We start from the raw sequence: 11,770 nt of genomic DNA on the forward strand, positions 1-11,770 counted from the left end.
TACGAAGTTGAAGAGGAAAAACGGGATGCCGGAGAGATCAATTAAAAGAAGACACACGGTCGGTGGTACGAAGGACTTTGATAAGGTTCACTGGCTTGATAATAAATTACAATCAGAAGCAGAAAGAGTTATTAAAAATGATTACAAGCCAAAGAAAAGTCAACTGAGAACAAGTTCACCCGATCTAAGTACTAATCGCGTCAATGTAGCAGACACTAGCTTTTTGATCGAAGTCAGTTTTCGTGGTCCTAGTAACGTTGTTTTTAATGTTACCAATGCACGACCACAATCCTTGCCAGACGCCAATTTAGCATCGAAAGTTTTCAAAGTACCTCTCGAAAGTCACGTCTAGGTACTTCTATTCTATTAAAATATTGCCTGCCATCGCTTTCGATTGATAATGCCACGTGTAATTAATCGCTAAACGAGCCATATCAAATTCGATATCAGATATTGATCAAATATTTTCGCATAAACTCCGAATCATCTAATAGTTATCAATTTGTTCAAAATATATTGTAAATGTTTTCAAATTCACCGAATATAGGTATTCCAAGTATATAAAAAATTACTCATGCGTGCCAAAGAATTCTAATATCAGTTTTATAAAAATCGATATTTAATCAATATTTTTTATTGCTTTTGTTCAAGGAACAAAATTAAAAATTTTAATAATTTTTATAAATTCAAATTGAATTCTTGATTTTGGATTTGCATGTGCATCACTTATCGTTTGCGAATGAATGAAATGCTAATACGCTGACCAAATCATTTTATCCTAATATTGTATTATGTTATGTTATATAAATTATATTATGTTATACTATATACTATACTACAGCTGCATTGAGTATTAATGCAGTATGCATATAATGATATTCCATTGGTAAAGAAAGTTATTTGACTTTTTATAAGAGAAAACAAAGAAAAAGTAATATAATATTTCCAAGACAGCAAGCAATAATCTTGCTTCTGGTATTTATATCATGTCAATTATCCAACACATCATATTTGTGAATTGTGATTGAGTAAATTTTTGTGCGCGCGCGCGCGTGTGTGTGTGTGTGTGTTACGTACGTACGTTATGTATGTATGTATGTATGTATGTATATTATATATATCATATATATAATAAACGGCCCGCACGAACGATAATAGGATAGTTTTATACCGTGACGTTAGTCTACTTTTAAATTTATATTTTAATAATCGATTTGCATATTTGTGAGCCTCTCGCATATGTATGGTAGCGTTAAACTTGGCTTTGTGTCACAAGATCCTTGTAAAGATGTAACATTTAGCATAAATAACAAAATTTTTATGCATTTGTCTCCGTGTTGAAAAATTTGTACATATTATATGTACACATGCGCTAAATCTAAAGGTATGCGCTAATATAAACGTAAATGATATAGTGAAAGTATGAAATTCGTGAATCTTCGAAAATATTATCTTATACCCTTCTCTTTCAAAAAAAAAACTCTTGCTTTCAAAGCAAATAAAAAACTAGTTAATTTTTCTATATCTTCTCACATAAAAGTATACACCATGTGATAAAAATGATTACGCGTTTATCTGTACACATATTATACAAATCGTTATACTATATTTTCGACGCGTATTACATAGTTTGTAATCAAGATTATTTTAATCTACGTGCGAGACTGCTGTTATGGTATTTTATAGTCTAGTAAAAGCTTAAGTTTATATATATATATACACACACACACACACATCGAGAGAATAATATGATAAACGTCTGTTCTAAAAACACGAAGAAATCTAATCTACGAAAGAGAACTCGAAGTTCTTAACAACATGCGAGGATAGAAAATGTGTTGCAAATAATTTTAAGGTAATATATTTTAATCTTATGGAAATCATAAATACGTATGCTTTGGAATCATAAAGGGAAAGCTTGCAACAAGTATTTGAAATTTACTGTTATATCTTTAAATCGCATTCGCCATATAAAATCAACTATATTACAGTTGTATTCTAAAAGACCAATGTACACAAATAACATCGCGTTTTTTAACATTAGTTTCACGTTAAGCTTTCACATAAACTACGTCACATATAAACGCATATATTTTCGAAGTGACGGTAAGATTTATCTCTTGCCGAATTTTTGCACTTTAAATATTCTCTTAGAGGAACTCTGCCCTTGATGTATGCGCAGATCTGGCAATCACCTTGATGTTTATGTATTTCCAATAGAAAACAAATTCTTTGATGCATTTTCTTAATCACACGCGAAAATTTTCTCAACAGTATTTTCGCATATGTGATTTAAGGAGACGAGTGACTGGGGACCAGAATGAGTACTCCAATTTACTCTAAAATAACTCGATAGAAGCAAAAATATTTAAAAGTAGATTTTGAAACTTCTTAAAATCCTTATCGATTCTTGCCTTGCATTTTCGATATATTCAAGAGCAAATACGAGTCGCTCAAACTGGCCCTTGAATTCCACTTACGTGGAAGTTCATGTTGAAATAACACTTAGGAATCGAGTGTAAATACGAATGTAATTAAATTTCGAGGGCCGACGGTATAATATTTATTATAAAACAATAGTAATTGTGATTGTGTTATTTATTAATTACTGCTTAAGTCTATTGTTCGTAGAACTCTGTAACGTTGGACGGATAAAGGCATTGAATTTGTAAATAAAATCTTCCTATGAGACACACAGAATCTTTACTACTCGAGTGAATTTGTTTGAAATTCAAATATTATCCCGCCAAATATGGCGATTCAATATGGTCGTCGATTGAAACGTAGAATCATCGTACACTCGAAGAATTGAATTTGAATTTGTAATTATAATTATGCGAGTTCTATATTAATTTTATAAACTTGTATTGTTTGGAAGTGCAATAAATTGAATTGTCTGCCATATTCAATAAAATTATTGTTAAGAAAGCAGACGAAGTAATTGTACATTCAATTGGAACGATTACTCGTTGATATTAAACAGATTCTTTTCGTTATTAACTATCTGTAACAGGGAGTTAGATTAAAATGAATGTTATACGTAATGAAAATGCGGCTCCATTAAGAGGACGAACTAGAGGTAGAGGACGAGGAAAATTAAGAGAAATAATAACAAATGTTTTACCAAAATATCGTATGTAAAAATTTTTTTTACTTTTTGTCAATCGACCAAAAAAAACGTATCGTATGTTAATTAATTTTTCATTGATAATTTCAACAGGCTTTGATTTTGGAATTCGAAAGCCATTGGTCGATCTATGCCCCACGAATTCAAATATTTTGAAAACTACAACGCATCGCACGCTAAAAAGTGCATCCACTTCGTCTTTTCTTCCAAGTTCGACTCGCAAAGGAAGTTTAGGGTAATCAAAAATTTAATCATAATCTTTTTATTTATTTATTTTTTTTTTTAATAGAATTTTATAATTATTTCACATATAGATCAAATGCCACGAGAACACCAGGAAGTAATACATCCACGGAATCTTGCGTGATACTCGGTAATTTTATAAAAAACTATACAACAAAGTATAAAATATATTAAGAATATATACTATGATTTAATTTTGTATTTTATACTTCATCTCTCTCTCTTTCTTCCTCTCCCTCTCTGTCCCCCTACATTTCTCTCTCTATTTCTCTTTCGTTTTTTCGTTCTCTCGTTTCCTAAGAGTATAGAAAATTATTTTAGAATATATAGCTAATTCCATTTGACTGTCAAGTTTCTGAACTAATTATAGAGTATACTCTTGTCGATATATAAATATAACATCCATATACGAATAAATTATATACATATATACATAAATATATGCATATAAAGTTGTGTGTGTATGTACATACATACATACATACATACACACATATATAAAATATATAAATGTTACCTATTGTCAGGAATATGTACATATATTCAAATTTTCTGATTATACAATTTGTAGCAATAACATCCGGTCGTGGCGAAGCAAGAGGAGAAGTTGGAATAGCTGCAATAGATATTCATCATTCTCATTTAATTCTTTGTCAAATGAGCGATTATCAGACATATATCAATACCTTGACAAAAATTTACATATTTAATCCAGTGGAGGTCAGTAGTAAAGTATGAAATAACAGAAGAACATATTTAAAAGATCTATGATAATTTTAGATTCTGATGCCTGACACTATTTGCAATGAAAGAAGAAACAGAAATAAACTGTATTGTTCTATCAAAGAGAAATTTCCTAATCTATGTATCACTCCAGTATCGAGAATTCATTTTAATGAGTCTATCGGATTGGAACGTGTAAAAACTCATTGTGCGAAAGAATACTCGACAGTAGAATTATTTTTGAAACAAAAGTAAAGATAGAAATTTTTCTATAAAATATAATAAAATTAATATTATTACAAATATTCAATATCTAATATCAAATATTGTAGATATTACGCGTTAGCATCAGCATCAGCTTTATTGAAGTATATAGAATTTATTCAACATATCGTTTATGCACCAAAATCGATCAGAATTGAGTTTCAAGGCTCGCCCAATACCACTGTTATAGGTAATTACAATAAAAAAATCAAATATTTATATATCCTGCGTTTATATGTTAATTTTTTTTCTATTTTATGTAGACATAGAAAGTGCACAAAGTTTAGAATTAGTTGTGTCTCAATGTGGTCAACCAAATGCTAGCCTTTTGAATTCTATGGACCATTGCGTTACACCAATGGGTAGAAGACTTTTAAGAGCATCTATTTTACAACCTCTTTGCGACGAAAAAATAATAATAGAACGTCAAAGTAGCGTTACTGAATTAATGTCGAATCGATCATTATGCAATCTTGTACAGGTAACGAATTTCTATTAAATATATTGTTATGATATCGTGGCAATACTTATAATTATTTATTATTGTATTGTGCTTTTTTCTTTAGCCTTTTGTAAGAAGATTGTATGGCGCGGATCGTCTTTTAAGTCTTTCTATGATGACTTCACAAAACAATACTGTACAAAATGCAGAGAGAAATTTAAATTACGTGCTTCTGTTAAAAAATTCTCTTGACATTGTACCAGAATTGCGAGAAGCACTTGAAAGTGGTCGAGCTCTATTTTTTACTAAAGTTCGAAAAGTATTATTTTTATTTAAATTCTATGACTTGTTAATTTCATTATTATTACAAATGACTTCAAATTTATTTTAATACATATTTTCAGAATTTAGAGAATTCACAATTCGAAATAATGAAAAATAAAATTCTAGAAATAATACATCCTGATGCAAAATCTCTAGTAGGATATACATCGTCGAACATGCAACGATGTTTTGCTATTAAACCAGGCATTAATGATTTATTGGATATTGCTCGACAAACATATTGCGAACTTATAAGTGATATGAAAAGTCAGCATGATCAATTATTAAAAATATGCTTTAAACATGATACTTTTTTTTATTTAACATGATACTTTCTTTAATATTTTTTCAGCTTTGGTGGAAAACTTAGCGATACAATATAAAATGAATTTATCACTGGAATGCAACTCATCCTTAGGATTTTATATTTTAGCAGAAATATCTCGTCATTCAGATTTCCAACCCTCTGATTTATCATCAGAATTCGTTCAAGTAAATAAATTATATATTATAGATGCTTAAATTCTTATATATCGTTTTTCATGTTCACATTTTATTTTTAAACAGGTACAAAAAAATAAAAACACCTATTCTATGACGACAAACAAATTATTAGTATTGAGTCATCAGTGTAAAATTGCTTGTGAAGATCTTCATATAATGAGCAACGCGTAAGTCTTTTTAATCGTATGTTAAATGAAATGATTTAGTATACAAATCTTTCTCTCTCTCTCTTCCTCCATGTATTATATTAATTTAAGATAATATAAAAATAAAAATTGCAGAATTTTAAATGATTTGCTCGTAAACATTCGCGAACACATCGGCTGTCTTTATCAACTAAGTGCTGATGTTGCAGAATTAGATTTAATAATCTCTTTGGCTCGTATCAGTTCATCTCCTGAATATGTACAACCAATCTTTGGGCCAAGATTAGAACTTATAGATTCATTACATCCTATAATGGGAATATTCGGAACAGAACGACCTGTACCCAATGATGTGGTATAAATTCTAATATAAAATATCTCATTGTGTTAATATGCTTAATAATTTTAATGATATTGTAGAAAGCATCAATACCTTACAATCATCATACCATAATTGGACCTAACATGAGTGGTAAATCAATTTACTTGAAACAAATAGTTTTATTACATATTATGGCACAGGTAGTACAATTTTAATCATAGATATATAATTATTATTAATAGATATATTTTATTTATTAATTATAATTAAATTATTTTTTTAGATTGGTTGCTACGTTCCAGCAAGAAGAGCGGAATTCAGAATTACCGATCGTATATTTTGTAGAATATGTTTTCGCGATGACATAGAATGTAATGCTTCCACCTTCGTTGTTGAGGTAGATAAATAATTCGATTTAAAAATCATTATTCATTTTATATATATAAAATGAATTAATTTAATTTTTTTAAGATGAAAGAAACACAATACATTCTACAATCAATTACACCTAAATCATTAGTGATCTTAGACGAGCTTTGTAGAGGTACCACTGTTGAAGAAGGTTCATCTATTACATGGGCAATATGCGAAAGACTATTGATTACCACCGCGTTTACTTTCAGTGCGACACATTTTCGTTACCTCACCAAATTAGCTGAAATATATTATAACGTTACAAAGTGTGTTATTTTTTTTCTTTTTTTTTCTTTTAATTGTATTAAAATGTTTTTCTAGAAATATTAATATACTAATTAATTAACAGCCATTGTTTCAAAACTGAAACTAAATATATAGAAGGTTTAAACGAAGCTCGATTAATATATACACACAAACTAATGGTAGGTGTAACTCCCACTGATAATTATGGTATTGCATTAGCCGAAGTATCAGGTCTTCCGGTTTCTATTACTGCCAAAGCTCGAGAATACGCAAAAAAAGAAGTTACAATAATGAAAGTAAGAAAATAACTATAATCAAAGTGATTTTTAATAAGAAGCTAAAATATCTATTATTAATAATTATATTTATTACTTTTAGAAAGATGATTATTTTATGGAACCGAATTCATGGGAGAAGACATGTTATAATCGTGTTGCAGAAATATATAAACTCATAGAAAATAACGAATTCAATCGTAAAAATATTGTTAGTCTTATACATGAACTTGATGTTTGTAAAACAGACGAATTTAGAAAAATGCAACAAGAAGACAAAGATTTGTGTAAAGCTTTGGAAAGTTTTGAATCAGTTCAAACACCTAATTTAAATTGGCACAATATAGAGGTCTCTCCTACAAATCGAGTAAATGATGTAGCAACTTACTTTGACGTTAATACAAATTTTATGATGGAAATAAATTTGACAAAAGAAGCAAATATAGTACAGAATTCAAATAAACAATTTGAAGATATCACTGATAAAAATCGAAAAGAAATATTTGCAGGACAATCTTGGTTCAGAAAAAATACTGATTTAAGTGCAATTAAACAAAATCCGAACTATGTTACACGCTTGACACATACGTCTCCTTTTAAAATTAATGAAGCCGGTCGCAAATTAACAACATTGATAAATACAACTTCTAAATTATTGTTTAACTCAGATGAATCGTCAAAAAAGCAAACAGATTCAAATACTTCTAAAACCTCTTTACGAATTGAACAATCGAATAACGTCGATAAGAAAGATTCCTTATCTATTCAAACTATATCAATGATGTCCCCATTAATTTCTTTCAGATCTTCACAAGTTTCTCAACTTCATAAATATTCTTTAATGGAATCAGATTTTGATCCTTCTTTATCAAGAGCGTCTATCATAACAGATATAGCAGAAATTAATACTTATGATAAACAGCTAAATATTTTTGAAAACAGTGAAAATAACAAATTTGAAAAATTAGAATTTTCCTAATCAAATAAATCGTGCAAACGATATTATTAAAATTAATAATAATAATTGAAATAAAATTTGTATTTAATATAATTAAACAATATTGTAGTTAAATAATAAATCACAGTTTATTAATTATTGAAAAAAACTAATCTATATTTAATTATTACTTTATTCGTATTATTTTCCTACTTTTTCTAAAGAGAACTTGTTAGTGTCGCGATCTTTTGATGAAATGATAAAACTAATAAAAGATTGAATACGTGTTCATATCAAAATATTTTGTCAATATTTTTCTTATAAAAAACGTATTAAACGATATTTATTTATATTTAATTGTATGTTTAATTGATTATATCTGAAATTGTTTTTAAAGTTTGTCTTTATATTGTGAGTTAAACTAGGTTAAAATCTTCACAAATTGAATGCAATGGGTCACATCTATGAAACGTGGAACTTATAACATTATTAATTATATATTTTAATAGATAATTAAATAGTTAGTGGTGAAATTTTATAAAAAATATCAATTTAAAAAAAGGATATAAATACACAATGCCTTCTAGAAGAAATAAAGGTGGTCTCTTGGCTAGGGTTAACTTTCCCCTTTACACTTTGCAAATGTTGACCAGTAGACATATACTAGTTGGAGGTGGTGGTGGATCTTCAAAAACTGGAGTTGCAAATGGATTTGTAAGATTCAGTTTCTATATTTTTCTTTTCTTATAATATAATTTATATTATTAAAATATATAAAAATCTATCATATTGTAGGAAATATTTGAACTTCTTCATGACGGAGTACAATTTCTTGCCGAAGAAGTTACAAGACATGAAACAGGTCCTACCGTAGTCATGAACTGTGCTACGTATAATAATGAGAAAAGGTCTTGGATACTTGCTGGTCAAGAAAATCATTGTCAGTTGTATAATGTAAACACTAAAATAATAAATGTAGAAAATGGAGAAGTAATTAAAAAGGCTGGCAATATAACAAAGGATAATGTCAGAAATAGAAAAGTTAATGATAAAATCGAAGAAGAGCAGACAATGAAAGGAAAAGTACAAGAACTTAAAAATGATAATTATAATATTAAGTGTAAAAAGTTACAGTTAATTATAAAACCTATTGATAGTGTTCAAACAGATTTTAGGTAATTAATTTCTTTATATATATATATATATATATATATATATATATATATAATTATTATTATTATTATTAAGTCTATCATATTTTTTATTTTGTTTTTATATCTAATATATTTATTTTTTTATTAATTTAGTGAAGACGAATCGCTACAAAGAATAGTTCGTATAAGTTTCAATGGAAAATTTATGGCTACTGGTGGTACAGATGGTTGCATAAGAATATGGAAATTTCCACAATTGCAAAAAGTGCATGATTTAAAAGCACATCAAAAAGAAATAGATGATATCGATTTTAGCTCAGATAATAATTCATTGATAACTATAGCTAAAGATGGCAAAGCTATTTTATGGAATGTTGCCAGTGGTTCATTAAGAAAAGAACTCACATGGAGTACTCCAAATAATACAAAATATATGTACAAAAGATGTCGATTTAGAATATCAGAGGAAAATAAATTATTGAATCAGCTATTTCTTCTTTCTAATGCAACTATGGGAAAAGATCCAAGTTTTCTTCAGTTATGGGATACAGAATCTGGAAATATAATTAAATTTATTACTTACAAGGAAACTTTATCTGCTTTAACAGTCTCTGATGATGGAAAATTTGTAGCTGTTGGAACAATGTTTTCTGGTAGTGTAGACATATACGTAGCTTTCAGCTTAAGAAGAGTACTACATGTATCTGGAGCACACAATATGTTTGTAACTGGTTTAGAGTTCTTACCAACAAAATTAGATGGACCACCCATCACTAGTAATTCAGAAACTGCAGTAATTAGCATTTCTATAGATAACAGAATTTGTATACATAGTATACCATTTAGACGTAAGTAGCAAAATAGTTATTAACTTTGTAATTTCAATTTAAATAAGAAGAATTCATAATCTTACGTAAACTGTTATCTTACGTATGCATTTCAGATACAATACCATTTTGGCTTGGCATGCTGTTGATAATTCTGAGTATTTGTGCAGCATTTATATTTTGTAGCTATCTTGGTATTTGACTGACAGAATTTATTGTCAAAATATTACATCCATTTGTTTATTTCAAAAAAATTTACAAATATTTTAATTATTACAATCTAACGCCAATTATTTTTCACTTCAGAGTTTAAATTTTATGAACATATATGTAATATCTGATAAATTGCAGGATTGATCAAAAATATATAAAGTATCTAAAAATTATATATAATATATAAGAAAAACCAGGTAGAATTATTCACTAATCGTTATATAAATTGTATTAATTTTGTTTATAATATATATAGTAACTTATACAAACACATTTATATGAACATTCGAATAATCCCGGAGTTTATCAAATATTCCATGGTTTAATAAGAGAAAGCGCACGAATATTGTAAATATAGACCTGAAATTGATCAGAAGTCTTTATGTTCTTTGGATATATGAAGATTGTTCAATAGCATATGATATTGAATTTTAATATATATAAATGCTTTACTATTTATTATATATAGGTAATAGTTTCCCAATTTTAATTAAATAATTTAATTACAATATTTTTATCACAATAGATGCTCCTACACAAAAATATTTTTAATCAAGCTAACACAAGATTACACACTTTCATGCTATTAATTATATTACATTTATTTCATTAAATAATAATCGATTAGATAAATACGTTTATAATCCATAATATATATTTAATGCCGGGTGTACTGTACTTATAAAAAACATAATTTCTCTAATTAATTCTAGAACTTGATCTGCAATGAAAAATGCATTTATAATAACATATATAAATGTATAACGTCTTTTGTTAAATGATATGTTCAAATGTAGTTGTTCAAAATAAAGACTAAAGGGAATTTTACAATCATTAAACCATAAGCACTAACAGGTTCTATCTATATACTATTTTTATAAAAAAGAGAATTAACATTAAAATTTAATTATTAATTATAAACACATTATTTGTAACCAACGAGCCATTTTTCGAAATATCACTTAACAAAATATTATTTGTATAACTTTTTAACAAAAAAATACATTGTAATATTTTAAATATTCTGTAATATGTCTAGAAATATATAATATTGTAAAAGTGCATAAGAAATACTTAGAAATTATAAGGAAAATATTCTAAAGATTTATTGTATTTATTTATGTAGTCTATATATATATATATATATATATATATATATATATATATACACACACACACAAAATGTATGTAAGTTGCAATAGCTCACCATTTTGCAGTAAAAATTAAGACTGTTTATTATACCTAATTTTATAATAGTTTACACTAATAACAAACCCAGACGTAAAGATTAAACGAGAATACGACTTTTCAAATTTTTTATTTTCTTTAAAAAAATATTGTAAGAAAAAATAAAATTTTTTCGAGAATAGTTTATACATAAAAATAAAGTTTTGTCAAAAATTCGATAAAGTCGTTTTCACGTTTAAACCATCATTTTTAAAATAAGATCTTGTTTATCAAAATCAGTCAAGAATTATGCCTTAATTCATTGTTGGCATAAATGATATTTTTATTTTTCATGAAATATAAATTTTGCAAAGTGGCGCCCCTTGAAATTTGTAATAAAAAAGAGAAGCTTATACCTCACTACTGATTTTCATATCATGCT

The 11,770-nt window shown here is 27.5% G+C and overlaps 3 protein-coding genes across 14 annotated transcripts in view; all 3 read left to right on the forward strand.

Moving 5' to 3' along the window:
• LOC127062360 (uncharacterized) overlaps positions 1-2,700 on the forward strand; it is a 31,996-nt gene extending 29,296 nt beyond the window's left edge. For all 12 annotated transcript variants that reach the window (XM_050990386.1, XM_050990389.1, XM_050990388.1 and 9 more), the window contains one exon: positions 1-2,700. This exon is cut by the window's left edge and continues 620 nt beyond it. In XM_050990386.1, the coding sequence (XP_050846343.1) occupies positions 1-352 (352 nt within the window). In that variant the 3' untranslated portion in view covers positions 353-2,700.
• Positions 2,701-2,990: 290 nt separating this feature from the next.
• On the forward strand, positions 2,991-8,118 carry LOC127062363 (mutS protein homolog 4-like). Its single transcript, XM_050990407.1, has 17 exons — positions 2,991-3,133; positions 3,221-3,362; positions 3,442-3,500; positions 3,942-4,090; positions 4,151-4,344; positions 4,426-4,547; positions 4,621-4,838; positions 4,924-5,118; positions 5,204-5,390; positions 5,476-5,615; positions 5,691-5,794; positions 5,909-6,128; positions 6,194-6,295; positions 6,379-6,492; positions 6,567-6,775; positions 6,859-7,051; positions 7,134-8,118. Exons 1-17 carry the CDS (start codon positions 3,028-3,030, stop codon positions 8,007-8,009), a joined length of 3,330 nt encoding a protein of 1,109 aa, XP_050846364.1. The 5' UTR covers positions 2,991-3,027; the 3' UTR covers positions 8,010-8,118.
• A 102-nt stretch (positions 8,119-8,220) lies between these two features.
• LOC127062369 (prolactin regulatory element-binding protein) lies at positions 8,221-11,125 on the forward strand. The gene is made up of 4 exons (XM_050990419.1): positions 8,221-8,681; positions 8,763-9,142; positions 9,275-9,969; positions 10,065-11,125. The coding sequence occupies exons 1-4, from the start codon at positions 8,544-8,546 to the stop codon at positions 10,148-10,150; spliced, it is 1,299 nt and encodes a 432-aa protein (XP_050846376.1). The 5' UTR covers positions 8,221-8,543; the 3' UTR covers positions 10,151-11,125.
• Positions 11,126-11,770: the final 645 nt, after the last annotated feature.

Source organism: Vespula vulgaris, chromosome 3 (genome assembly GCF_905475345.1).
Source record: "Vespula vulgaris chromosome 3, iyVesVulg1.1, whole genome shotgun sequence".
Classification (NCBI taxonomy): domain Eukaryota; kingdom Metazoa; phylum Arthropoda; class Insecta; order Hymenoptera; family Vespidae; genus Vespula; species Vespula vulgaris.